Source organism: Saimiri boliviensis, chromosome 1, assembly GCF_048565385.1.
Source record: "Saimiri boliviensis isolate mSaiBol1 chromosome 1, mSaiBol1.pri, whole genome shotgun sequence".
Taxonomy (NCBI): Eukaryota; Metazoa; Chordata; class Mammalia; order Primates; family Cebidae; genus Saimiri; species Saimiri boliviensis.
The window spans coordinates 175,832,113-175,856,424 of record NC_133449.1 but is presented as its reverse complement, the minus strand read 5'-3'; the positions used below and the strand labels follow the sequence as shown (position 1 = coordinate 175,856,424).

The 24,312-nt window shown below is 51.4% G+C and overlaps 1 protein-coding gene across 13 annotated transcripts in view; it reads left to right on the top strand.

Moving 5' to 3' along the window:
* JADE2 (jade family PHD finger 2) overlaps positions 1-24,312 on the top strand; it is a 61,006-nt gene that overhangs the window by 17,568 nt on the left and 19,126 nt on the right. For all 13 annotated transcript variants that reach the window (XM_074381494.1, XM_074381502.1, XM_039468587.2 and 10 more), the window contains exons 4-8: positions 11,182-11,339; positions 16,930-17,090; positions 18,138-18,349; positions 19,658-19,825; positions 23,600-23,716. In XM_074381494.1, the coding sequence (XP_074237595.1) occupies positions 11,182-11,339; positions 16,930-17,090; positions 18,138-18,349; positions 19,658-19,825; positions 23,600-23,716 (816 nt within the window). The remainder of the gene's footprint in view (positions 1-11,181; positions 11,340-16,929; positions 17,091-18,137; positions 18,350-19,657; positions 19,826-23,599; positions 23,717-24,312) is intronic.

Sequence of the window (24,312 nt, the reverse complement as noted above, 5' to 3'; positions counted from 1 at the left end):
TACAGAGTGATGTGTGTGCTGTGGAAACCTCCTCCTTAGTGGCTGCAGAGCTGTGGAAGCCCATGGTTCACTTGTCTTCTCATCTCTAAATGTGGACAGTGATGGCGTGAGGGGCTTGAGGACCAGGAGTGTTGAGCATAGCACGGGCAGTGGGCACAGTGAATCCAACAGCTATGAAAGAGCTGGGTTTGGGTTTGGATGGGATAGGCAGGGGATGCCCTGTGATCAACTCTCAGGGGCTGCCCTTTCCCAGTGCACCCGAAGGGCGCAAGTCAAGGGGCACTCTACACCAAGTGAGGTGCCTTGGGGCTGAGAAAGCGCTTGACCAGGAGTCAGGACCCTGGACAGGGCTAAGGCCTGGAGGCCCAGCTTCCCTTCTGGCCCTTGCCCAGTGGCTGGCCCCTCCCTCAGCCAGAGTGAAAGGGGAGTAAGTGCGGGCCTCTGAACTGAGAGCTGAAGGCATGGGGCCCTGGGATTCCTGGGAGGCTGCAGTAGGATTTTTAGTGGAAGTGCACAAAGCCTGAAGTCTTCCCTGGGAGCTCCTTAAGGCAGTAGAGGGAAAAGGTGGAGCTGCCCCTGAGAATTCAGCCTGTTGCCTTCCTCTGCCTGTGGCAACGCCTGTCCTTTGGCCCTGAAGTCCTGAGCCTGGCCTAGGGAGCTGGTATTATTGTGTAAATTATTATTTACACAATGAGTTTCTTACTTTGCCTGGCTCACCAAATGGTGTAGCCATTGTTCGTGCTTAACCCTTTGTGGGACACATCTCTAAAAATTTGATGGAAGTCACAGAGCAGAGATTATTGTTTTAATACCACCCCACCGCAGGTATTCTGACGTACATGGTCTGGAGTAGCACCTTAGATACCTGTACTTTTTGCTTTTTTTTTTTTTTTTTTGAGATGGAGTTTCACTCAGTTGCCCAGGCTGGAGTTTCACTCGGTTACCCTGGCTAGAGTGCAATGGTGCGATCTCAGCTCACTGCACCCGCCACCTCCCGGGTTGAAGAGATCTCTTGCCTCAGCCTCCTGAGTAGCTGGGACTACAGGTGCTTGCCACCACACCAGGCTAATTTTTGTATTTTTAGTGGAGACGGGGTTTTGCCATGTTGGCCAGGCTGGTGTCATACTCCTGACCTCATGCGATCCAGCTGCTTTGGGAAGTGCTGAGATTACAGGCATGAGTCACTGCACCTGGCCAGTACCTTATTTTGAGACAGAGTCTTGCTCCGTCACCCAGGCTGTAGTGCAGTGGCACAATCTTGGCTCACTGCAACCTTCACCTCCCAGGTTAAAGCGATTCTCCTGCTTCAGCCTCCTGAGTAGTTGGGATTACAGGTACGCGCCACCACTCCTGGCGAATTTTTGTATTTTTAGTAGTGACAGGGTTTCACCACGTTGGTCACTCTGGTCTTGAACTCCTGACCTTGTGATCCGCCTGCCTCAGACTCCCAAAGTGCTGGGATTACAGGTGTGAGCCACCGTGCTCCCCAGTCCCTGTACTTTTAACAAGACCTGTTGGGAGCCAGGGTTAAGAACAACTGCCATAGATGAGCCAAGATGGCACCACTGCACTCCAGCCTGGGCAACAGAGCAAGACTCCACCTCAAAAAAACAAAAACAAAAACAAAACAGTTGCCAGAAAAGAAACAGGTGCCAGGTGCAGTGGCTCATGCCTATAATCCCAGCACTTTGGGACGCCGAGGTGGGCAGATCATCCTAGGTCAGAAGTTCAAGACCAGCCTGGCCAACATGGTGAAACCCCGTCTCTACTAAAAAAGTATAAAAAATTATCTTGGTATGGTGATGCACACCTGTAATCCCAGCTACTCTGGAAGCTGAGGCAGGAGTATCACTTGAGCCTGGGAGGCAGAGGCTGCAGTGAGCCAAGATTGCACCACTGCACTCCAGCCTGGGTGACAAAGTGAGACTCTTGTCTAAAAACAAAAATAAAAAAGTAGAACAAACAAACAGAAAGAACAACTGCCACAGACTTTTCCCTTCCATTTGCCTAAGACAGGAGTTCCTAGCTTGGTTGTTCCCTGGAAGCTTGTTTGGGTATTTTTGAGGGGATGGGGAGTGGAAGCTGTGGCTAGGTTGAAGGAGAGAGAGGGAGGCTCTCCAGCCTGGTTCAAAGAGCTAAGCAACGTCAGGGAGCGTGGGTGGGGGCAGTCCACTACTCCATCTCCTTCCCACAGGGGCTGGGGGACTAACAAATTTCTTTCCAGCCCCAGACCTGCTGGAGGTGTGAAGGACATTCTGAGAGAGATCTGGAGGCCAGCCCTGTGTTTTGGGGGGCTACTGTTTGAGGTGGCGTCCCCCTCTGGCCTGGGCAGAGACACAAGCAGAAGGGCAGGCCACGCGTTGGGGGTTTCCCCAGGCAGGTTGTCTTGGGTAGAAACCTGTGTTTTCAGGAAGTCAGAGTCCCCAGAAGTCAGCCAGGGGTAGAGGCCTGGGTCTCTGGACTGGGAGCTGCTGATGCTGATCAAAATCAGCAAGTGCTCAAGAGTACCTAGTGGGCCTAGCTCAGTGCTGGGGACAAAAAGCACAGGCCCTGTCCCTGGGGAGCTGGTCCTCTGTCAGCAGGATGCAGGTGCTACACAGGAAGGTGTCTGTTATGGGAAGTGCAGACTGGCTTTGTCAAAAAACGCCCAGGCTTTGCCCGAGGGCATCTGTGACCCCAGGTGAATGAGCCTCAGAGTTCTTAGCGTAGAGCTCTGCCCTGGGCCCTCCCAGGGAGTTGACCTGCAGATGTGACTCCTTCCCAAGATTCATGGAGCCCTGGGGAGTGAAGGGAGTCCCAGAGGTGAGTGGGGCAGGAGGTGGGGAGTGTTGGGTAAAGTGGGCCACCCTGAGCCGGAAGCCTGGATGGCGGGAGTGGGGATTCAGCTGTCAGCTCCTGTATAGGCCCTGGTGACAAATTAGTACATCTCTAGTTACATGTACCAATGAGGCCCTTCACCAATGTGTAGTCCCTAGTCCGTGGGGATGAGGCCTAGGAGAAGCCTCTGCTACCAGCAAGGGGGTGTCCCCCAGACCCAATGTCCTTGAAAGTTCCTCTATAAAGGAGTGCCATCCCCCCATTCCTCCAAGAAAACGCAGCGAGTGGAGATGCAGCTTCTCAGCTTAACCCATGCTTTTAAAAATGGAATCCTCCTTCTACCCTGGGTGAGGGGTAAAGACGGGAGTGGCCAGATTGTGTTGGGGCTCCAAACCACAGGATAAATAAGATGCCTTCCTGAGGAGCAGAGGTATTACCCAGATGTTTGAAATGCCATTTTATAGTAAAACAATGAAGGCGTATGGTACAGTAAAATTCAAAATGCCCACAATTTGAGAGATAAAACAGGAGAATCCAAAAAAAGTTTTGTGCTTGCCCTTGTGGTTTTGAGCCAAGTTTCCAGCCCACCAGCAGTTCCTTTGCTACCCTGTGAGGCAGGCGGGTTGTGGGGAGTCCTTCCGCTGGGCTGAGCGCCTGCTTTCTGAGACTCACACTGCCTTCCTCTGGAGTGGGGGGCAGGATCTACTTATATAGTTGGAAACATTGCTGCTCCCGCCAGCTGGAAGGGCCTCCTGGCCTCTGGGACTTGTCTTGCAAAAGAAATGTGTGTAATAAATTCTCTTTAAGAGCAGGAATCGCTGTTATCCTCATGAAAATAAAAGAAAGAGATGTTGAGTGGGTTTTTTTTAAAGTGTCTTACGAACTTAGCCTAGTGGTAGCTTGAAACATGACTGGGCAGAGGGTAGCTATTTTTATAGCCCTTCTCTCATGATTTATACTGAATTTTAACTGCATAAGTTTGCTCTTGGCTGGGACACTCTCCATCAGTTTCCAGCCCTGGAAAGATTTTTTAAAAGAAGAGCTCTCTGGGTCTTGTAGGCAGTATTGCCGTGGTGAAAGGCCAGTGGAGACCTCACACAGGTGGTGTAACCTCTCCGAATCTCAGTCTCCACATCTGGAAAACGAGGCTAATATGAATTAGGTGCCACAATGCATGTAAAACTTTAACATAATACCTGACATGCCTTAAGAGGGCAATTACCACCTTTCACTATTAGCTGTTGTTTCTTTTTTTTTTTTTTTTTTGTGACGGAGTCTTGCTCTGTCACCTAGGCTAGAGTGCAGTGGCACAATCTCAGCTCATTGCAACTTCAGTCTCCGGATTCAAGCGATTCTCCTGCCTCAACATCCTGAGTAGCTGGAATTACAGGCCCACGCCACCATGCCCTGCTAATCTTTGTATTTTTAATAGAGATGGGGGTTTCACCATGTTGGTCAGTCCAGTCTCGAACTCCTGACTTCATGATCCGCCCACCTCAGCTTCCCAGAGTGCTGATATTACAGGCCTGAGCCACCGTGCCCAGCCTAGATGTTTGTAATGAAATGAGATGCTCAGAAAACAATTATGATGAGGTTGGCTCTTTAAATACAGACCTTAAAACATTCCCTGAGAGGCGAGGAGGAAGGGACCACTTTTAGCTCCACATTGGGAGTTTTTCTGTGGACAGATGTACAGGAGAGATAGTCCTGGCCAAAGCCATTTTAATTGGTTTTGGGACAGTGACCAAGACCAGTTTCTGTTTCACCTTGCAGAATCCTTCAGGCTAGCCTCCTCTCTCCCTGCTAAGACAGGGCAGGAAGTTTTCGAGTTTAGTTATAAATCAGACAAATCCTGGGATTCATTCATTCATTCATTGACTCTTTCCACAAGTTTTTTTTTTTTTTTTTTTTTTTAGACAGGGTCTCACTCTGTCACCCAGGCTGGAGTGTAGTGGTGAGATCTCAGCTCACAGCAACCTCCACCTCCTAGGCTCAAGCAGTAGTCCTCTTGCTTGAGCCCCCCGCAAGTTGCTGGGACTACAGGCAAGCCAGCATACCTGGCTGATTTTTGTTCCACAAGCATTTCTTGAATACCTGCTATGTGCCAAACACTGTGGCAAAAACAGGCCCAGTGATAAACAGTACACATGCAGTCCCTATCTTCTTGCAGGTTGACTGTTAGAAGAGATGAATATTAAAAATATAATTACACAAATAGGCCGGGCGTGGTGGCTCACACCTGTAATCCCAGAACTTTGAGAAGCCGAGGTGGGCAGATCACTTGAGGTCAGGAGTTTGGTACCAGCCTGGCCAACATAGTGAAACCCCATCTCTACTAAAAATGTAAAAATTAGCTGGGTTTGGTGGCAGGTGCCTATAATCCCAGATACTTGGGAGGCTGAGGCAAGGGAATCCCTTAACTTGGAAGGCAGAGGTTGCAGTGAACTGAGACACAACTGCACTCCAGCCTGGGTGACAGAGCAAGACTCCCTCTAAAAAACATACTATAGATGATTGATAGATAGATAGATATAATTACACAAGTAATTATATTTTGTAGTTGTGTGATAACTGCTGGAGCTTTTCTCTTAAGTAACTAAATTTCCTCTTGGTACCTCTTAGTTTGAAATACTCTGTAATACAGTAATTCACCCCTTGAGAAAAGGAAGCAGAGAACCAAGGTCCCAGGATGAAGTGTTCAAATCATAGCTACAAATCTTGAGATCGTATATTAAACCGTATAGCTAGGTGGTTAGTGCACAGTGAAATTTGCCTTTTGTCATTATGTTTATTTGCTTTTGAAGGTCACTCACACTCTGCTTTCTTGCAGAATTCTTCCTAGGGAAATTGGTGCAGAAAGCCAGCCTTTTTTCTTTTTTTTGAGACGGAGTTTCGCTCTTGTTACCCAGGCTGGAGTGCAATGGCGCGATCTTGGCTCACCGCAACCTCCGCCTCCTGGGTTCAGGCAATTCTCCTGCCTCAGCCTTCTGAGTAGCTGGGACTACAGGCACACACCACCATGCCCAGCTAATTTTTGTATTTTAGTAGAGACAGGGTTTCACTATGTGGACCAGGATGGCCTCGATCTCTTGACCTCGTGATCCACCCGCCTCGGCCTCCCAAAGTGCTGGGATTACAGGCGTGAGCCACCGCGCCCGGCTACAAAAGCCAGCCTTTTGAATGGTTGTGATCTGCAGTCTCAGAAAAAGACGTGAGGGCAAGGCCATGTGATGTGTTTCCAGAGCAGTGTCCCTACATCTGGGCAGAGCAGACTCTTTAGCTCCTTCCAGGGCTGCATTGGCACCCGTAGCACTCAGATTGGTTATTCAATTAGAGTTTGAGGCCTTTAAACATTTCTTCATACTGTTTGAAGAAGCTGCAATTAACATCTCCCAAGCAGCTCAGCAGAACTTGGTTGCTAGGCAGCAGACCTTTAAAGACAATTTGTCAATTTCTGCCAAAAGAGAGAAAAATAGTAAACACTCACATTCTAAGAAAATTGCTTGTTTTCCAGCTTCCAACTTTCTTGCCACAGTAAGGCTTCTCGTTCATCAGTGTCCATTCTATCCTTTATTTAGTTTTCATAAATCATTCAAAGGAGTTTTAGAAGGATAATTAAACCTTTTCCAAGTCTACCTCCTGGAAATTCAACACGAAATGATGTTTAGGTTACAACTGGCTGCCATATTTGTGGGCAGTTTTTACATAAATGCACAGAGGCTCCTTTGGAAGGCACCGAGTACCCAGCTGTAGTCTTGGACAGCAACCAAAGAAGGAGGTGGCTGGCCCATGGAAGGATCTTGAGTCATTCAACATTTCTCAGCACCTAGCCTGTGCCAGGCCCTGTTTGCACTGCTGGGCTCCAGCCCTGCGGCTCAGCCAGACCTCACTGAACTCCCCTTCTAGTGGGGAAGACATGGCAAGAAACCAGGAGAATCTAATACAGGGGCTGTGGAACTTCAGACAAAGCCCACAACCCAGCCTAGGACTGGGGAAGGCTTCCGAGAGCAGATGTAAGCTGCACTGAGACCTTAAGGGTGAAGTGTGCCAGCTCCACTGTGGCAAGGGAGCAGTGTCCCAGGCAGCGTTCTCCCGTGTGCAGAGGGTTAAAAGTGCTTGGGAGACTGCAAGTGGGTCTGTGTGGTTACAAGGCCTCGTTGGCTCTGCAGTTCAGTCTGGGCACAGTGGGAGGACAGTGGAGAGCCACTGGAGGCCTCGGAATTTGCAAAGACCACAGTTGGATTTGCATATTTCAACCCCTGGGGAAATAACCTGATTTGGCTTCAAGTTAACTTGGGGGCATTAGGCAGTGAGCACGTGGCCAAAAGGGACAGGAAGGGCTGAATGGCTCGGGAGTTGTGTTGGCCTGAGCTCCTTTGCCACTTCCAGTGCATAGACCTTGGGTGAGTGATTTAACTAACCTGAGTCTCGGGATTCTCAACTGTAAAATAGGAATGATGGTAGTACTTACCTCGCCGAGTGGGTGGAGGGGCTAATAATAGGTTAGTTCAAGAACAGCCCTTTTTTTTGTTGTTTTTTTCTTTTTTTTTGGAACAGAGATGGGGTTTCACCATGTTGGCCAGGCTGGTCTCGAACTCCTGACCTCAGGTGATCCGCCCACCTCGGCTTCCCAAAGTGCTGGGATTACAGGCATGAGCCACCGCGCCTGACCAGGAACAGCCCTTATACTGTCACTCTGCACACAGTCTCTCCTAGTGTGGGCTGACACCATTATGACAGTGCTGCCCTCTCTGTGTGTCCGTGATTCCCATCTGCAAGGGCCCGTAGTGTCCAGTCTGCCACCTGCTCCCTGTGTGACCCAGGATGAAACGTGCAACTCGCTTGGAACGAGACTCTGGTCTTCCCTGAATCCCCCTGATTGTAGTGGAAAGGGATTCTAAAGTTGACCCTGGAGCCCTTCCTGCTCTGAGTTCTCAGTGCCAGGCCATGTCTTCCCAGCTGATGTGATGGGACACTCTGGTCTCACCCCCTGCAGCCTGGCCTGAATGCTGGTCCTTGAGCTTAAAGCCCAGAAGAATAAAGGCCACCTATTGCTCAGAGGCGCTTGTTCAGGTCCATGTGGTTGGGGATTTTGGCCACTGGGTATATCCATGAGGTATCTCACCCTGTTCATGGGGGTTCAGAAAGCACTGTCAGGAGCCAGCTAGGGGTCTGAGACTCATCAGGTAATTCTCCAGGGAGGCCCTTGTATTCGGTGCCAGGCACTGAGAATATAGCCGACACCAGGACGAGGCTTGGTAGGGGAGATGAGAAGAAATCAGCAGCATGAGCTGACCAGGTACTTTTCAGGAGTGTAAAGGCTGGAAAAATGAGGCAAGGGTGGGGTGGAAAGTGGCCCCGACAGGCAGTGTGGACTCCCGCAGTTGCTAGAAAGAAGTCCCCGAGGAGGTGACAGTGAAGTTACAGCCCAGGGCCAGGCACGGTGGCTCATGCCTGCAAGCCCAGCACTTGAGAAGGCTGAGGCTGGCAGATCACTTGAGGTCAGGAGTTTGGGACCAGCCTGGCTAACATGGTGAAACCTGTCTCTATTAAAAATTAAAAAATTAGCCAGGCAAGGTGGCAGGCGCCTGTAATCCCAGCTGCTTGGGAGCCTGAGGCCAAAGAATCGTTTGAACACAGGAGGCCAAGGTTGCAGTGAACCGAGATCGTGCCACTGTGTACTACAGCCTAGGGACAGAGAAAGACTGTCTCAAAAAAAAAAAAAAAAAAAAAAAAAAAAATTTACCCAGGATGAGAGAAGAGCAAAAGGTTTCTAACCCACCTGTGACTCTTTGGAGGGCACATAGTGACACTGGGCTATTGTAGGGTTGATTTCTGGGGCAGAATGATGCACTGTCTCAAGTATGTGGTTCTCCATGGCTTCAGAGCAACAGGGCCTGGGGTGATGCACCATTGGCTTGCTTGGGTGTGGAGAACGTTGAGGCAGTTATGAATCACTGTGGGGTCAGTTCTTCCTTGCCAGGTCCTGTGCTGAGGCCCACAGGGAAATAACCCAGCCCCAGCCCTGCTGAGCTTGGCAGAGTCTCCAGAGGCCTTGGCTGGCACAGGCCTCTACTGAAGGGCCTCCTAAAAGCACCCAGTGTCTGAGTGTGCCCTCGTGCATTAGCTATCTTACTACTTGCTCATAAGATATGCAAATTATCAGGGCTGTGAAATCTTAGCCACATTCCATCTTCTGTTTAATTAGCATTTAATTGTAGTCTGATTTTAATTTTTTTCACACTGGCACCCTAATTAAATGTTAGGGTGTTATTCCTAACAATTAAATTATATTGGCAAGTAGAGTCTTCAAGAAACTTGACCTTTTTCAAGCCAGGGCCGTCTCCAGCTTAGATTCGGCAGGACGCTGCCTCCAGTCCCCTCAGTGCACCCTCTTCAGTGTTTTCCTTGTTATGGACCTAGATTCAAATGAGGCACACATAGCAGGCAGAGGTTCCGCTGAATCTGTCTGTCATGAGGCTTCGGAAGGGCAAGTGAGCTGACTTAGCCCCGGGAACAGCAGTGGATGTTGACTTTTCCGGGGAGGAGTATAGGGTTGGAGTTTGGTCTGAGGCCTAGAGTACTCCTTGAAGTGGTTTCTCTTATCTCAGTGATGTGAGTTCATCTTTAACTTGTGATTCTCAAGTGATGATGATCACTGGGAAAGTTGGTACCTGAGCAAGTCACATGGTGTCTAGAGGTGCCACCACATTCCACAATAGCGCTTTGTTGGGGGGATCACATCGGGATCAGGTGACTGGGGCAGGAGGCATTGCCAGTGCCAGCCGGAGCAAAGTTTAGAGCTTGTTCTGAGGTGGAAGTGGGGGTGGAGGTGAGAGCAACAGACGACAGTCTGGGAAGAGCAGTTTGCCCCAAGCGAGGAGGTGCTCCGGGTGTGATCACTCATTGCTTTGCTCTGAGGGATTTAGATGGGCTTGATTAAGAAGGAAGACAACCGTCCTTCCTGTCTTCCTACCCCCGGCACACAAAGCCCCTGTCAAGTTAGGAGACAGTGTCCTTGTCTTTGAGGGACCTTGGAAGTCCCAGCTCATGTGAAGCCACTCTGTAGGCTGCCCCAGGCCCCGGCCATCCCCCGGCTGTTAGCATAAGGTCCTGGCCTTTCCTGGGGTTGGCACCCTGTGCTGTTTTATACCTCTGCTTGTGCCTGTGGGTGCAGATAGATAACATCATTGTAAACCTCCCGTGGAAATGTCTTGAACAGTCACATAAAGGCAGTATTTTTTATTTTATTTATTTATTTTGTGTTTATCTTTTGAGACAAGGACTCACTGTCACTCAGGCCAGAGTGCAGTGGTATAATCATGGCTCACTGCAGGCTTAATCTCCTGGGCTTAAGCAATCCTTCCACCTCAACCTCTGGAGTAGCTGGGACCCCAGGCATGTGCCACCACACCCAACTATTTTTTTTATTTTTTGTAAAGATCAGGATTCACCATGTTGCCCCAGCTTATCTCAAAGTCCTGGGTTCAAACAGTCTTCCCTCTTCAGCCTCCCACAATGTGGGGATTACAAGTGTGAACCACCTTACCTGCACCCCCCCGCTTTTTAAAAAATTTTTTGTAGAGGCAAGATCTTGCTGTGTAGCCCAGGCTGTCTTGAACTCCTGGCTTCAGGCAGTCCTCCCACCTCAGCCTCCCAAAGTGTTGGGATTACAGGCGTGAGCCACCACACCCAGCCATCAGTACTGCTTTCACATTAGCCTTTCTGTCCTCTGAGTTTTTCTTTTTATTTTGATTTTTGCCTTTCTCTGCCAGTCTTTCTCTTTCTCTCATACGTTCACTCCCATCAAACTGTCTTTTTGTAGGTCAGAGCAATGTGAATTCAGTTCATCACTTTTTTTTGTTTGAGACAGAGTCTTGCTCTTTCACCCAGGCTGGAGTGCAGTGGTGAGATCTCAGCTCATCGCAACCTCCGCCTCCTGGGTTCAAGCGATTCTCCTGCCTCAGCCTCCCAAGTAGCTGGAATTACAGGTGCATGCCACCATGCCCAGCTAAGTTTTGTATTTTTAGTAGAGACAGGGTTTCACTATGTTGGCCAGGCTGGTCTCGATCTCTTGACCTCATGATCCACCCGCCTCAACCTCCCAAAGTGCTGGGATTATAGGTGTGAGCCACCGCGCCTGGCCCAGTTCATCACTTTTATAGAACGTCCACTGTGTGCAGAGCATGTGCTGGGTTCAGAGCTGTGTTACTCATTGTGCTGATTGCTTTTATGTCATCTTGCTTGTAAGTGCACAGGCAAAGTACCCACTTGAGTTGCGTGTATCTGCCTCTTCCTCTGGCCTGTGGAGCAGACTTCCCTGAGGCAATCTGAAGTCACTCTCTCACCTCTTGCCCTTCACAGGTTTTCCGGACAGATTTGATCACAGCCATGAAGATCCCGGACTCATACCAGCTCAGCCCGGATGACTACTACATCCTGGCAGACCCATGGCGACAGGAATGGGAGAAAGGTGTGCAGGTGCCTGCCGGGGCAGAGGCCATCCCAGAGCCCGTGGTGAGGTGAGCCAGGCAGCCCAGGCTAGGGGACTACTGTGAAAAGGGAAGAAGGGGAAGCTGCTTTCCTGCCAGTCCTGGAATTCCTCTCTAGCCCATTTTTATTCTGTGTTCCATGCCTTGTCCAACAAACCATTGAAATGTTCCAGAAATACTAGCAGTTTACCTGAGAGGCTAAGGGGTTGGGCTCAGGCCTGGCTCTAGAGCAAGAATGCTTGCGTTCACATTACCACTCATATTCAGTGTAGCCTTGGACCAAAAATATCATCTCTCTGGGCCTCAGTTTCCTTATCTCTGAAATTAGAATGATAATAACTCACCTACTCATGCAGTTGTAATGTTGAGATAATGGAGTGAAATGACGCATGGAAAGCACTTGGCACCAGGCCTGGCACACAGCAAGCACTCTGTAATGTTGATCCAAACTCAGCCCCAAAGCAGTTCTTTTCGTTTCTCTGTTTTTTATCTTTTTTAGAGTCAGGGTCTCACGCTGTCGTCCAGGCTGGAGTGCAGTGGTGCAATTTTGACTCACTACAGCCTTGACCTCCCAGGCTCAAGCAGTCCTCCCACCTCAGCCTCCCAAGTAGCTGGGACTATAGGCTCATGCCACCACACCCACCCAATTTTCATGTTTTTTGTAGAGATGAGATTTTGCCATGTTATCAAGGCTGGTCTTAAACTCCTGGGCTCAAGCAATCAATCTGCCCACCACCTTGGCCGGCCTCCCAAAGTTCTGGGATTGTATGTAGGTAGGCCTGAGCCACCAGGCCCAGCTGGCTTTTTTTTTTTTTTTTTTTTTTGAGACAAGGCCTCACTGTTACCCACCCAGGCTAGAGTGCATGTGCAGTGGTGCGATCTCAGCTCACTGCCGCCTCATCCAGCCTCAAGTGATCCTCCCACCATAGGCACATGCCACCACATGTGGCTAATTTTTTTGACTGTTAGTAGAGACAAGGTCTTGCTATGTTGCTCTGGCTAGTCTGGAACTCCTGGGCTCAGGCAATCCTGCTTCAGCCTCCCAAAATGCTGGGATTACAGGCATGAGCTACCATGCATGATCCCAAAGCAGTTCTGATCAGGGAAATCTCCAGACTTTTCACTAGTCTTTAAGAGAGGGACAAGCCATGCTTTTGACTTCTTGAACCTTTTAAGGGAGCTCTTAGAGGGGCAGTCAAGTGCCTGGCATACAGCAGATGCTCAGGAAGCCATTGCTATTACCAGCCTCTGGGGAGGTTCCCCTGCCAAGGCTCGTTCGGAGATGAGTCCTCTGGGCTTTATACCCTTCTGGTCTCATGAGGCAGAGAGACCCCTGGCCGCTCTTGTCAGAAGGTAGCCACATGGTCCTGGGTCTTGCCTCCAGCTACTGAGTTCAGCCAAGTGCTTCTTTATGCAGCCTGGGAAACCCTCCAAGTCATGTCTCGGGGCAGAGGGGCCTTGCGTCCTGGCCTCCCCCACCCACCAGTCTGCCTGGTCTGGGCAGCTTGGGTGTTTGGCTGTCTGCTCCTGGCCTTGGCAACCTCGTGGCTCTTACTTGATCCCTTGTAGACCAGGCCTGGGGCAGAGATCACAGCTGTTGCTTCCCTTGACATTGGCACCCTCGCTTCCTGGCAGCTGCACCTATGATTGGATCACAGGCACAGCAGACTCGAAGCTCCACTCGGGTGCTCTCTGGAATTGGAAGGGGAGAGGCAGGCAATCTTTTTCCAGTGGCTCCTGACGGCCGAGTGCTTATTAACACTTGTCTGGGGCCTTCTGAGAACCAGGGGTGCACCAGGCCTCTCCAGAAGGCCTGGGGGAGCCTTGGGAGTATATGCAGGATTTAAAGCATGATTTTATTCCCCAAATCCCCTGCCCAGAGCTGGAAACACGGGTCGAGCTCCTCCCCGGCTCCCCTCTGCAGGATGAGGAACTATTACTTGACCCTGTCTGAGCCTGTTTCCTCCTCTGTAGAATGAGGATAATACCGGCGTCTGCCTGACAGTGCCTGGTGAAGATCAAGTGAGAATATGCATGCCAAGTCACCACCACACATGCCAGTGCCCAGGGTGATAGGGGGCAGGGCAGGCCACCAGGTGGGCAGAGCAAGGTCAGTCTTGATTAGGCTTGGCCCAGCAGTCTGTCCTCTCTACTTGATGTCAGTGTCAGTTGGTTCCGGAAACATCTACTGGCCTGGGTAATTAATTGCAGATGCTTCCACACCAGTAGCTTGGCTTCATTCTGCCTGTAGAGTGCTTTATCTGTTGACATCAAGAGGAGAGCACGTGTTCCGGCTGCTTTGGCTTTACGAGGTGCGTTCTCAGCATAGGCATGGCTGTGCTAAGCTGACATGAGCCAGGTGCTCCCGGCCTGTCCATGATCTTTGGAGAGAATGGACTGGGGGTGGGGTGGTGCTTTCTTAGAGACAACTCTGTGCCTCTTCTGCTGCTGTCTCCCTCTAGCCCAGCCACTCCATCCTCCTGGGCACCTCCCACTGCAAAGCCCTCCTCTGGAAGCCTACCTGCTAGCCACCAGGGTCAGAACTGTTAGAGAAACCCTGCTCTTGAGGACTTGCTGTGCTGAGCCTGTGTTCATCTTCTCATTTAGCAATCATATTAGCTTTACAAAATACATATAACTGTCCCCATTTTATAGATGAGGAAGTCGGGAAATTCTGGGGAATTCCCTGCATGGCCACTGGGGCCACCGTGGGCTGGGCCAGGAAATCAGAGGCCCCAGGAACAGGAGCTCTGGGCTGCCCCAGTGAGGCCCAGAGAGAGAGCCCTGTGCCCCGGTCATCCTGGCATACTGCTTCTGGCTGCCCTCCCCCAGCTGCCACCCCAGGCACCGTCTATCCCTCCCTCCCTGGCCTTTGGGTGGGTCTGCCCACCTCATGGTCTGAAATCTGTCTGAACTACGAGCACTTGTCTCGCCCCTCTCCAGACTGAATTGGGTGAGGGCCTGTCCTGCCTGCCCCTCAGTGTGGCCAGAAGTCTCAGCTAGGGCAGAACCGACCTCTGATGTATGTCTGGTCTTCTGGGGAAAGACCCCTCCCCTCCCGTAGATCCTAGCCAGCTGATGCCATCCTCCCTCCCAGTTGACCTCCGTCCTGCCTGCTACAGCTGAGGGTGAGGCCTTGACCTAGCGCTGGCTCAGTCCATACCTGGTAGGAGAGCTTCCTTCAGAGCCAAAGCCAGAGCCAGAAGGGGCAAATAGATGAAGACGAGAGACCCAGGAAGCACAGCAGATACCTTCTGGTGTGAGTCCCTTCACCGGGCTCTTCAGAGGGAGAACAGTGATCTTGACCTCAGAAGGCTTGGCCAGGTAGCTGCTGACCAGGCAAGCAGATGTGGGTAGTTATGCCAGGAAGTAGTGGGCATCCGGACACCCCCACTCAGCATGTGCTTAGGGCACAATCAAAGCTGGTTCACAACAAAATTACAGGCTGCATTTTTAAAAGTGTGTTTATTCAAGTAACAGTTTCATGGGGAAAGGCAGAATTTTGTTGGCCTGAGGGTATTAGTGTTGCTTCCATTTGGAAACACCTGTTAGTGTGGGGAGAGGTCATACTATGATCATGACCTAGGACCTTCCTTCATGTGGGAAAAGGTGATGCCAAGCCTCTTCCCCTTCTCCATGCCCCCTTGACCTTATATAGGCCCTCCTCCTGGCTTGGAGGCCATTCTCTTTCCTGGGGCCCTGACTCCCCATCTCCTTCATCCTTCCTGCCCTTTTTGCTGACACTGGGTATGGTGATGGGGAAGCCCAGGAGCCCTCACCACAGCTGTGCCATGTCTCTGTGCCATCTAAAGCCCTGCTCCTCCCCCCCGTCAGCACTGAGTCACAGCTTCTGGCAGTCTTACCCCGACCCCAGGATGCCTCTCAGGTAAGGGGCCTCTCCACCCTGGCAGGGCTGGCCAGATGGAGGCCAGGCTCCAAAGCAATAACCATGGCAACCAGTAGGGGGTGGGAAGAGCTGGCTTTTTGAACTGCCATCAGGAACTGAGGGGAAGCACACAGCTGAGCCAAGGGGAAACCATGCCCTCCCAAGGCAAAATGCCCCCTATGTTCCATTTCAGGAGAGAAGTAACATCCTAAACACACGTACACACAGCCCTCACACATCCCACAACACATACACCCCACACCTCGTACACACACCCCCACATACACCACACACACACACACACACACACACGCACACACCACACAAAATGTACACCCCACACATCACACAGAACACACACATTACTGTGTGCCAGGCATTTTCCTAAGAGGTTTGTAAACATTAATCCATTTAATGCTCTATAAGGTAAGTTCTATTATTATTATTGTTGTTGTCATTATTATTTGAAATGAAGTTTCACTCTTGTTACCCAGGCAGAAGTGCAGTGGCATGATCTTGGCTCACTGCAGCCTCTACCTCCTGGGTTCAAGCGATTCTACTGCCTCAGCCTCCTGAGTAGCTGGGATTACAGGCATGAGTCACCATGCCTGGCTAATTTTGTATTTTTAGTAGAGACAGGGTTTCTCCAGTGTTGATCAGGCTGGTCTCAAACTCCTGACCTCAGGTGATCCACCTACCTTGGCCTCCCAAAGTGCTGGGATTACAGGCGTGAGCCCCCATGCCTGGCCTGGTGGTATCATTATTAACCCATTTTGGGGAATGGAGACACTGGGGCCCAGAGAAGTTGAGTGGCTTCCCCAGAGTCACACAGTAAGTGGTGAAGCTGGGCTTTGAGTCCATGCTCTGTGGCCAGGCCCTTCCAAGCTGCCTTTGCAGCAGAGCTGTGGCCCCAAAGGACAGCTGAGCGGCGAGTTATCCTGGGACTGCAGCAAGTACATCTTTGTATTCAAGGGATTTGGCCTTTGTCTTGGTCGTGGGACCAGGTACCACTGTGAAGCAGGACACTCACTGCTCCGTGGCATTGTACCTGGGAGAAGGGCAGGGTGGCATGTGGTGTACACCTTTTGTCTACCACTGCAGCCATGTAACCAGGTAGGGTTCCTCTGGACCTCAGAGGAAACATTGCCTCAGTTCTACTCAAGTCAGTGGGATTTTCAGGCTGTTGGTGAAAAGGGAGCTTGGGCTTGTGAGAATAAAGGGGGCCTGGCCTGTCCCCAGCCTTGAGGGATATGCCAAAGGACCTGGAGCCCACCTGGCACTACCTCACTTGTCCCAAAGTTGCTGACACAGAGCATTGCCCATGATGGGACTTAGGATACCTCCTACAGGCCCTAGCCGGGTTAGATCCAGACCACAGGGCTTTAGCCAAGTCCCAGCTACCCTGGTGGGAGGAAGTGGGTTGAGCTCTGGACAGGTGGATGTTTATGGGGTGAACAGGACTATGGATCAACCCTGACTCCCATCCTCCACTGTGCCCTACTGCCCTTTGGGTCTTCTGTGTGCTGCCTGTTCACCCACAGTCATCTGAGTCTCTGCAGGGTGGGCAGGTGGTGGAGGAGGAAGTGAAGGAGGGGGTAGAAGGAGGTGGGCCCTGTGTGGCATCAAAGCACACTTGTCTACCAGCTCCTGAGCAGGACTGACCAGCTCCCTGGAGCCCCTAGGGCAGCTGGCTGAGGGCCCCTCCCTTCATGACATCCTGTCTTGATTTTCTAGGATCCTCCCACCTCTGGAAGGCCCCCCTGCCCAGGCATCCCCAAGCAGCACCACGCTTGGTGAGGGCTCCCAGCCTGATTGGCCAGGAGGCAGCCGCTATGACCTGGACGAGATTGACGCCTACTGGCTGGAGCTCATCAACTCAGAACTTAAGGAGATGGGTAGGTGACCATTGCATTAAGAATGGGATCAGGGGCTGGGTGCGGTGGCCTGTAATCCGAGCGCTTTGGCAGTCCGAGGTGGGAGAATCACTTGAGGTCCGGAGTTCGAGACCATGCTGACCAACATGGAGAAATCCCATCTCTACTAAAAAAAATACAAAATTAGCCAGGCGTGGTGGTGCGTACTTGTAATCCCAGCTACTCAGGAGGCTGAGGCAGGAGAATCACTTGAACCCGGGAGGCAGAGATTGCAGTGAGCCGAGATCTCCCCATTGCACTCCAGCCTGGGCAACAAGAACGAAACTCCATCTCAAAAAAAAAAAAAAAAAGTGGGATCAGGGCAGAGCAGGGAGGGTTGTCTTCCCATCCTGAGAGGGGCAGTGGCCTGGGCAGAGCCATGGTATGGCATGGATCTGGGGGGAATGTTCATACTGCATTACTGGATGGTGACCTGACTGGTTAGTGTCTCTGTGACTCCTGAAGTTTCTGCAGCTGTCAGGTGGGGGCAATAATAGCACATCAGTTACAGGGATTTTGGGACAGTTGTGGTAAGCACAAATGTTACATGAAGAGTCAGTGAGCACGCAAGGGAGACTATGATGGCCAGTGGGGCTGGGGTCAGAAGGTGTGGGCTACCTGGCTGGAGCCCACTAATGTGTCCCAGGAAGGACTAACTCGACCGTATTCAGCCACCCGCAGAGGTCCCTTCATGCGCACAGCACGAGCAGTGCCTTCTCCATGGAGCTGGCCACATCCCGGAGACCCTCATGTTAATCGTACAGATGTGTCCTTGTGGTCATAGGCAGGCTGTCTAAAGTCAGAACACCAGCACAGGTCAGGGACCTTTGAGATGGGATGGTCCAGATCATTCTGTTTTCAGACGATGGAGCTGAGCAGTGGTGGCTTCTCCCCGGGCCACACAGTGGATAGGTGGAAACCCTCCCAGACATCGCCCTGAAATCCTGCAGCCCCAGGAGCCAAGTCCTCTCCAAAGCTTACTGGAGGCTGGGCCCCTAACCTCACCACATCCTGCTGTCCTCCTCACAGAGAGGCCAGAGCTGGATGAGCTGACACTGGAACGTGTGCTGGAGGAGCTGGAGACCCTGTGCCACCAGAATATGGCCAGGGCCATCGAGACGCAGGAGGGGCTGGGCATTGAGTATGATGAGGATGTCGTCTGTGACGTGTGCCGCTCTCCTGAGGGCGAGGATGGCAACGAGATGGTCTTCTGTGACAAGTGCAACGTCTGTGTGCATCAGGTGGGCAGATGCCCCAGTCACCCTCACCCATGCCATGTTCACGCACGCTGCCTGGCAGACCCCCGCTTGGCTCTCCAGGGGAACCATGGGCAGATGCCCTTAAGAAGGAAGGAGCAGGAAGGGAATGGTGAGCGTGCTTCCTGGTGCCATATGCACCCAGGGCCCCTTGGCTTAGGCCTGCCAGCCAGACTCAAGCCAGTGCCAATTGGCTGATCTTTCTGTCCTCTCCCATCAGCCTCCCTCAGACCCTCCCCACCTTGCACCCTTTCCCTGCCCCTCCTCCTCTGCTCCTCATGTCCTGAATTTACCAAAAGGCAGCCCACTGCTGTCACCGAGAGCAAAGCTGCCTGGTTTCAAATCGTGGCTGTGCCCTGCACAAGCTGTGTAACTTTAGACAAGTTTCATAACCTCTCTGGGCCTGTGTTTTTCTCAATTATGCATAAATAAGACTGGTTGCATGGATTAAATTGTGTACTGTGGGTCTTTGTTGAGAACAGTCTAGTCAGGAATCTACCTATTTGTCACCATCACTGGCATTACGTCCCAGTGCAGCCCAGCCAGGCTCCCCTTGGTTTGGGGCCCAAGACTCGAGGTCTTGAGTATCTCTGGGCCTTGTCTGCAGACCTGACTAGGACTTAGTGGACCCACTCTGGCCCTCACTTTAAGGCTGCCCTTTCCCACCATTGCTGGAATAGCCCCCGGGAAGCTCAGAGGCAGGGGCTTCGCTGGGCTAGCTGGCGGATGGGCAGTGCACGTTTCATATGAACAGACATATCCCTTATACCCAGCAGCTCTGAGGTTCGTGTGTCTCACCCAAGTCCCAGAGCCCTATTTCTTACACAGTGACCCATGAAGAGGGTTTCCCCCAGTCATGCCTATGGGTGGGGGAAACCCTCTTCATGGGTCCCTGGGTAAGAAATAGGAGGGCTCTGGGACTTGGTTCCAGGAAGTACACACCCAATTTTGTACACACCCAACTGAAGGGGATTCCTCGAACCTCCTGAAGTCTGTTGCTGCTTAGGAACGTCTGGCTAAAGTGACTCTCCTCCCAGCAGAGGGCAGACCTCAACCCTTTTCACAGAGGACTGAAATGGTGACAGTTCAGGCATACAAGCAGGCCAAGGAAGGCTTTCGAGGAGCCCTTCCTTCCTTCCTTGCATTGTAACTCCTCCGGAGGTGTACCTGCCAGAGGCTGGAGGCTGTGTGGCAGTGTAGCATGGGGCTGGCATTGGATCAAATGCAGCTGACTGCTGGCCAGACACAGACTGGCCAATGCCGCTGATGCATGACCACCCTGCTCTCTCCTAGGCATGCTATGGGATCATCAAGGTGCCCACGGGCAGCTGGCTGTGCCGGACGTGTGCCCTGGGTGTCCAGCCAAAGTGCCTGCTCTGCCCCAAGCGAGGAGGAGCCTTGAAGCCCACCAGAAGTGGGACCAAGTGGGTGCACGTCAGCTGCGCCCTATGGATTCCTGAGGTGGGTGGGCGTGGAGGTGAGGCAGCCCAAGGAACAGCCATGGGGAAATAGGTCTGCGTGGGACTCAGGTAGCATAGCAGTGGGAAAAGAAGGTGATGGACTCAATTGAAACACTGGAATCGTAGGGCCGGGCACGGTGGCTCACACCTGTAATCCCAGCACTTAGGGAGGCCGAGGCAGGTAGATCGCCTGAGGTTGGGAGTTCGAGCCTGACCAACGTGGGGAAACCCTGTCTGTACTAAAAATACAAAAAAATTAGCCAGGCATCGTGGCACATGCCTGTAATCCCAGCTATTCAGGAGGCTGACAGCAGAGAATCGCTTGAACCCAGGAGGTAGAAGTTGCAGTGAGCAGAGATCGCACCATTGCACTCCAGCCTGGACAACACAAGCAAAACATCTCAAAATAAATAAATAAAATGAAATAAAGATTTAAAAAAACAACAACAACACTGGGATCAGGCTGAGCTCAGTGGCTTACTTGGGAGACCGAAGCAGGTGAATCACCTGAGTTTAGGAGTTCAAGACCAGCCTGGCCAACATAGTAAAACCCCTTCTCTACAAAAATACAAAAATTAGCAGGGTGTGGTGGCAGGCACCTGTAGCCCCAGCTACTCAGGAGGCAGAGGCAGGAGAATCATTTGAACACAGGAGGTGGAGGTTGTAGTGAGCTGAGATTGTACCACTCCACTCCAGCCTGGGTGACAGAGAAAGACTCTGTCTCAAAAAAAAAAAAAAAAAAAAGGCACTGGGATATCAGGTGATGAGCCAGCAAAGAATCCAGGCTGCAGCCCATAAGGAGCTTTGCCTTTAGACTTGGACAGAACTCAAGTGGTGACTTCTATGAGAAAATGGAGTTATGGACCACTCGGAGATTCAGGAGGTAGGTGTGAGGTCTGACGGAAATTAGGCAGCTGACTATAGGGGAAAGCAGCTTGTAGGGTCCATCTAAACCTAGGCAGTGATTCCATCCAAAGTCAAGCCACACGTTCAAAACAAAGATAAGCCAACTGACGTAAAAGAGAATCAGGCAAGAGGCCAAGGCGGGTGGATCACTTGAGGTTTAAGACCAGTCTGGCCAGCATGGTGAAACCCTGTCTCTACGAAAAATACAAAAAAAAAAAACCACATTAGCTGGGCTTGGTGGCACATGCCTGTAATCCCAGCTACTTGGGTTGGGTGGCTGGGGCACGAGAATCGTTTGAACCCAAGAAGCAGAGGTTGCAGTGAGCTGAGATCACACCACTGCACTCCTGCCTGGACAATAGAACAAGACTCTGTCTCAAAAGAAAAAATAGAGAGAGAGAATCAGACTGTAATCCTAATGGGAAGCTGGCTAGCGGGCCTGCTGCCGTGGCTGCGGCTGGGATGGAGGTGTGGGCGTGTGTCTGAGTCCAGGTGGGAGTACCATGGGCAATAGGCCAGGTCCAGAGTGAGTGAGTTAGCAGAGGCCTTGGGTGCCTGGAAGGCCAGTCATTTTATTTGAAATGTGAAATGCACCAGAGTTTCAGGCCTGGCCCTGCTGCGTGGACTGGCTCAGACTGAGGCCCACTCCAGTGCTGCCTGTACCCTGAAGCAAGCCAGGTGGCCCTGTCTGTAAGTGGCCCTCTGCTTCCTGGGCTGACAGTCTGAAGCCCACATTGCAGGCTTCTGCGATAATGTGTCAGCAGTAGGAACTTGCTTGCAGGTCAGCATATTGAAGACTGGGACCACCTCTGAGTGTACCCTGGGCTGGGCATAGCAGAGACAGAACCAACAGGGACTCCATCATGAAGACCCTTTGGCTCAGGACCTTTGGAGAGAATTGCTTTTTCCATCCTCAGTCATCGGCAGTGGGGAGACAAATGTGCCCTGCCTCTGGGCTGCGGGATGGTCTCTGCCCAGAGACTTGGGCATAGTTGTAGGCCTGTCCTCACAGAAAGGGCTAAGCGAAGGCACATCCCCAGGAGAGCCCTGAAGACCTTCGGGAGGCCAGGCACAGCAGCTCACGCCTGTAATCCCAGCACTTTGGGAGGCCAAGGCAGGTGGATCTCGAGGTCAGGTGTTTGAGACCAGCCTGGCCAACATGGTGAAACCCCTGTCTCTACTAAAAATACAAAAATTAGCCAGGAGTGGTGGCGCATGCCTGTAATCCCAGTTACTCAGGAGGCTGAGGCAGGAGAATCGCTTGAACCCAGGAGGCAGAGGTTGCAGTGAGCCAAGATTGTGCCACTGCACTCCAGCTGGGCAACAGAGCAAGACTTTGTCTCAAGAAAAAAAAAACTTCAAGAGGAAATGCCACCATGAGGCTTTTTCTTTTTCTTTTTTTTTTTTTTTTTGAGATGGAGTTTCGCTCTTGTTACCCAGGCTGGAGTACAATGGCGCGATCTCGGCTCACCACAACCTCTGCCTCCTGGGTTCAGGCAATTCTCCTGCCTCAGCCTCCTGAGTAGCTGGGATTACAGGCACGCACCACCATGCCCAGCTAATTTTTTTGTATTTTTAGTAGAGATGGAGTTTCACCATGTTGACCAGGATGGTCTCGATCTCTTGACCTCGTGATCCACCCACCTTGGCCTCTCAAAGTGCTGGGATTACAGGCTTGAGCCACCGCGCCCAGCCGAAGCTTTTTCTTGGTGCCTAGAAAAGTAATATAAATATTCAAATAAGAACAGACTATGCTAAAAATAAAAAAGAAAAGAAAAATAATATAAATACAAGGCGGGGCGCGGTGGCTCACATCTGTAATCCCAGCACTTTGGGAGCCAAAGTGGGTGGATCATGAGGTCAAGAAATCGAGACCATCCTGGTGAACATGGTAAAACCCTGTCTCTATTAAACATACAAACATTAGCTGGGCATGGTGGCACACACCAGTAGTCCCAGCTACCCGGGAGGCTGAGGCAGGAAAATTGCTTGAACTTGGGAGGTGGAGGTGGCAGTGAGCTGAGATCATGCCACTGCACTCCAGCCTGGTGACAGAGTTAAGACTCTGTCTCCAAAAAGAGAAAGAAATAATATAAAAACAGGCTGGGCGCGGTGGCTCAAGCCTGTAATCCCAGCACTTTGGGAGGCCGAGGCGGGTGGATCACGAGGTCAAGAGATCGAGACCATCCTGGTCAACATGGTGAAACCCCGTCTCTACTAAAAATACAAAAATTAGCTGGGCATGGTGGCGCGTGCCTGTAATCCCAGCTACTCAGGAGGCTGAGGCAGGAGAATTGCCTGAACCCAGGAGGCGGAGGTTGCGGTGAGCCGAGATCGCGCCATTGCACTCCAGCCTGGGTAACAAGAGCGAAACCCCGTCTCAAAAAAAAAAAAAAAAAAAAAAAAAAGAAATAATATAAAAACAAATTACAACAACTCTGAAGATCTTATTAACGAAGACCTGAGTGCAGAAAGGGGGGCTCTTGCATGTACCCATACACACACCAAAGCACCTTTCTGTCAAGGCCCACACAATTGCAAGCACACTTAGTCAACTACACACACTGATGGCATTCACACGTTCACAGATAATTTAAGATTAGTCTCAGATGGGCACACACTAACACACATCCAGCGGTCAGCCTGCAAGAGTTAGGAGGAATTCCAGCCTTTGAGCCATGTGTGTTTGGTGTCAGGAGCGACTTGGGATTCAGGGGCTCAGCCACTGCCCTGTCCCCACCACCTAGTTTCAGCAGATAGCCCCCCATCGTGGAGAAAGAAAAACAGTAACATGTCTAATTCGTGGGGTGGTGAACTAGGGGCAGGCTGGGGATGAGAGACATGATGCAACTCCCTGTGTCCTGCCCAGGTCAGCATCGGCTGCCCAGAGAAGATGGAACCCATCACCAAGATCTCACATATTCCAGCCAGCCGCTGGGCTCTGTCCTGCAGCCTCTGTAAGGAATGCACAGGCACCTGCATCCAGGTATGTGGCCTACTTCACCCTCCTGCCAGGAGCCGGCTCAGAGGCATGCCTGGGACCTCAGACAACAGCTGCCACCATCCTCTCCCCTCCCTGGGGCTGCAGACTGATGGGGCCCAGAGTCAGAATCGCACTTGATGGGGAGCATTCCTCCACCCTCAGGTCTTCTAGGAAGTGGAACAGACCCAGGGAACTAAGCTCACCACCCCATTGTAGTGCTAAGAACTCTGCCTTTCCCTGAACACAGTGTCTTGGGGCTTGATGAATATATTTAGCCTTGCTTCTGACGTTGAACTTGACATGTTGTGGGTTTAGGAATCAAACTTCTCCTCTGGCTAAGCTAATAGACTCTCCTGATACTGGAAGAGCTATACCAGTCTGTCTAGCAAAGTCTATTCCCAAAGTCTAGCATGCATTAGAGTTACCTGGAGGGCTTGGTAAACATAAACCACTGGGCCTACTCCTGAGAGGCTCTGACTCGGTAGGTCTCGAGTGAAGCTGAGAATTTGCATTTCTAACAAGCTCTCAGGTGATGTTGATGTCTCGGTCTATAGTTTGGGAGTGCAGGTGGGGGTCATCCTTTGTCCCCCTCAAATTTT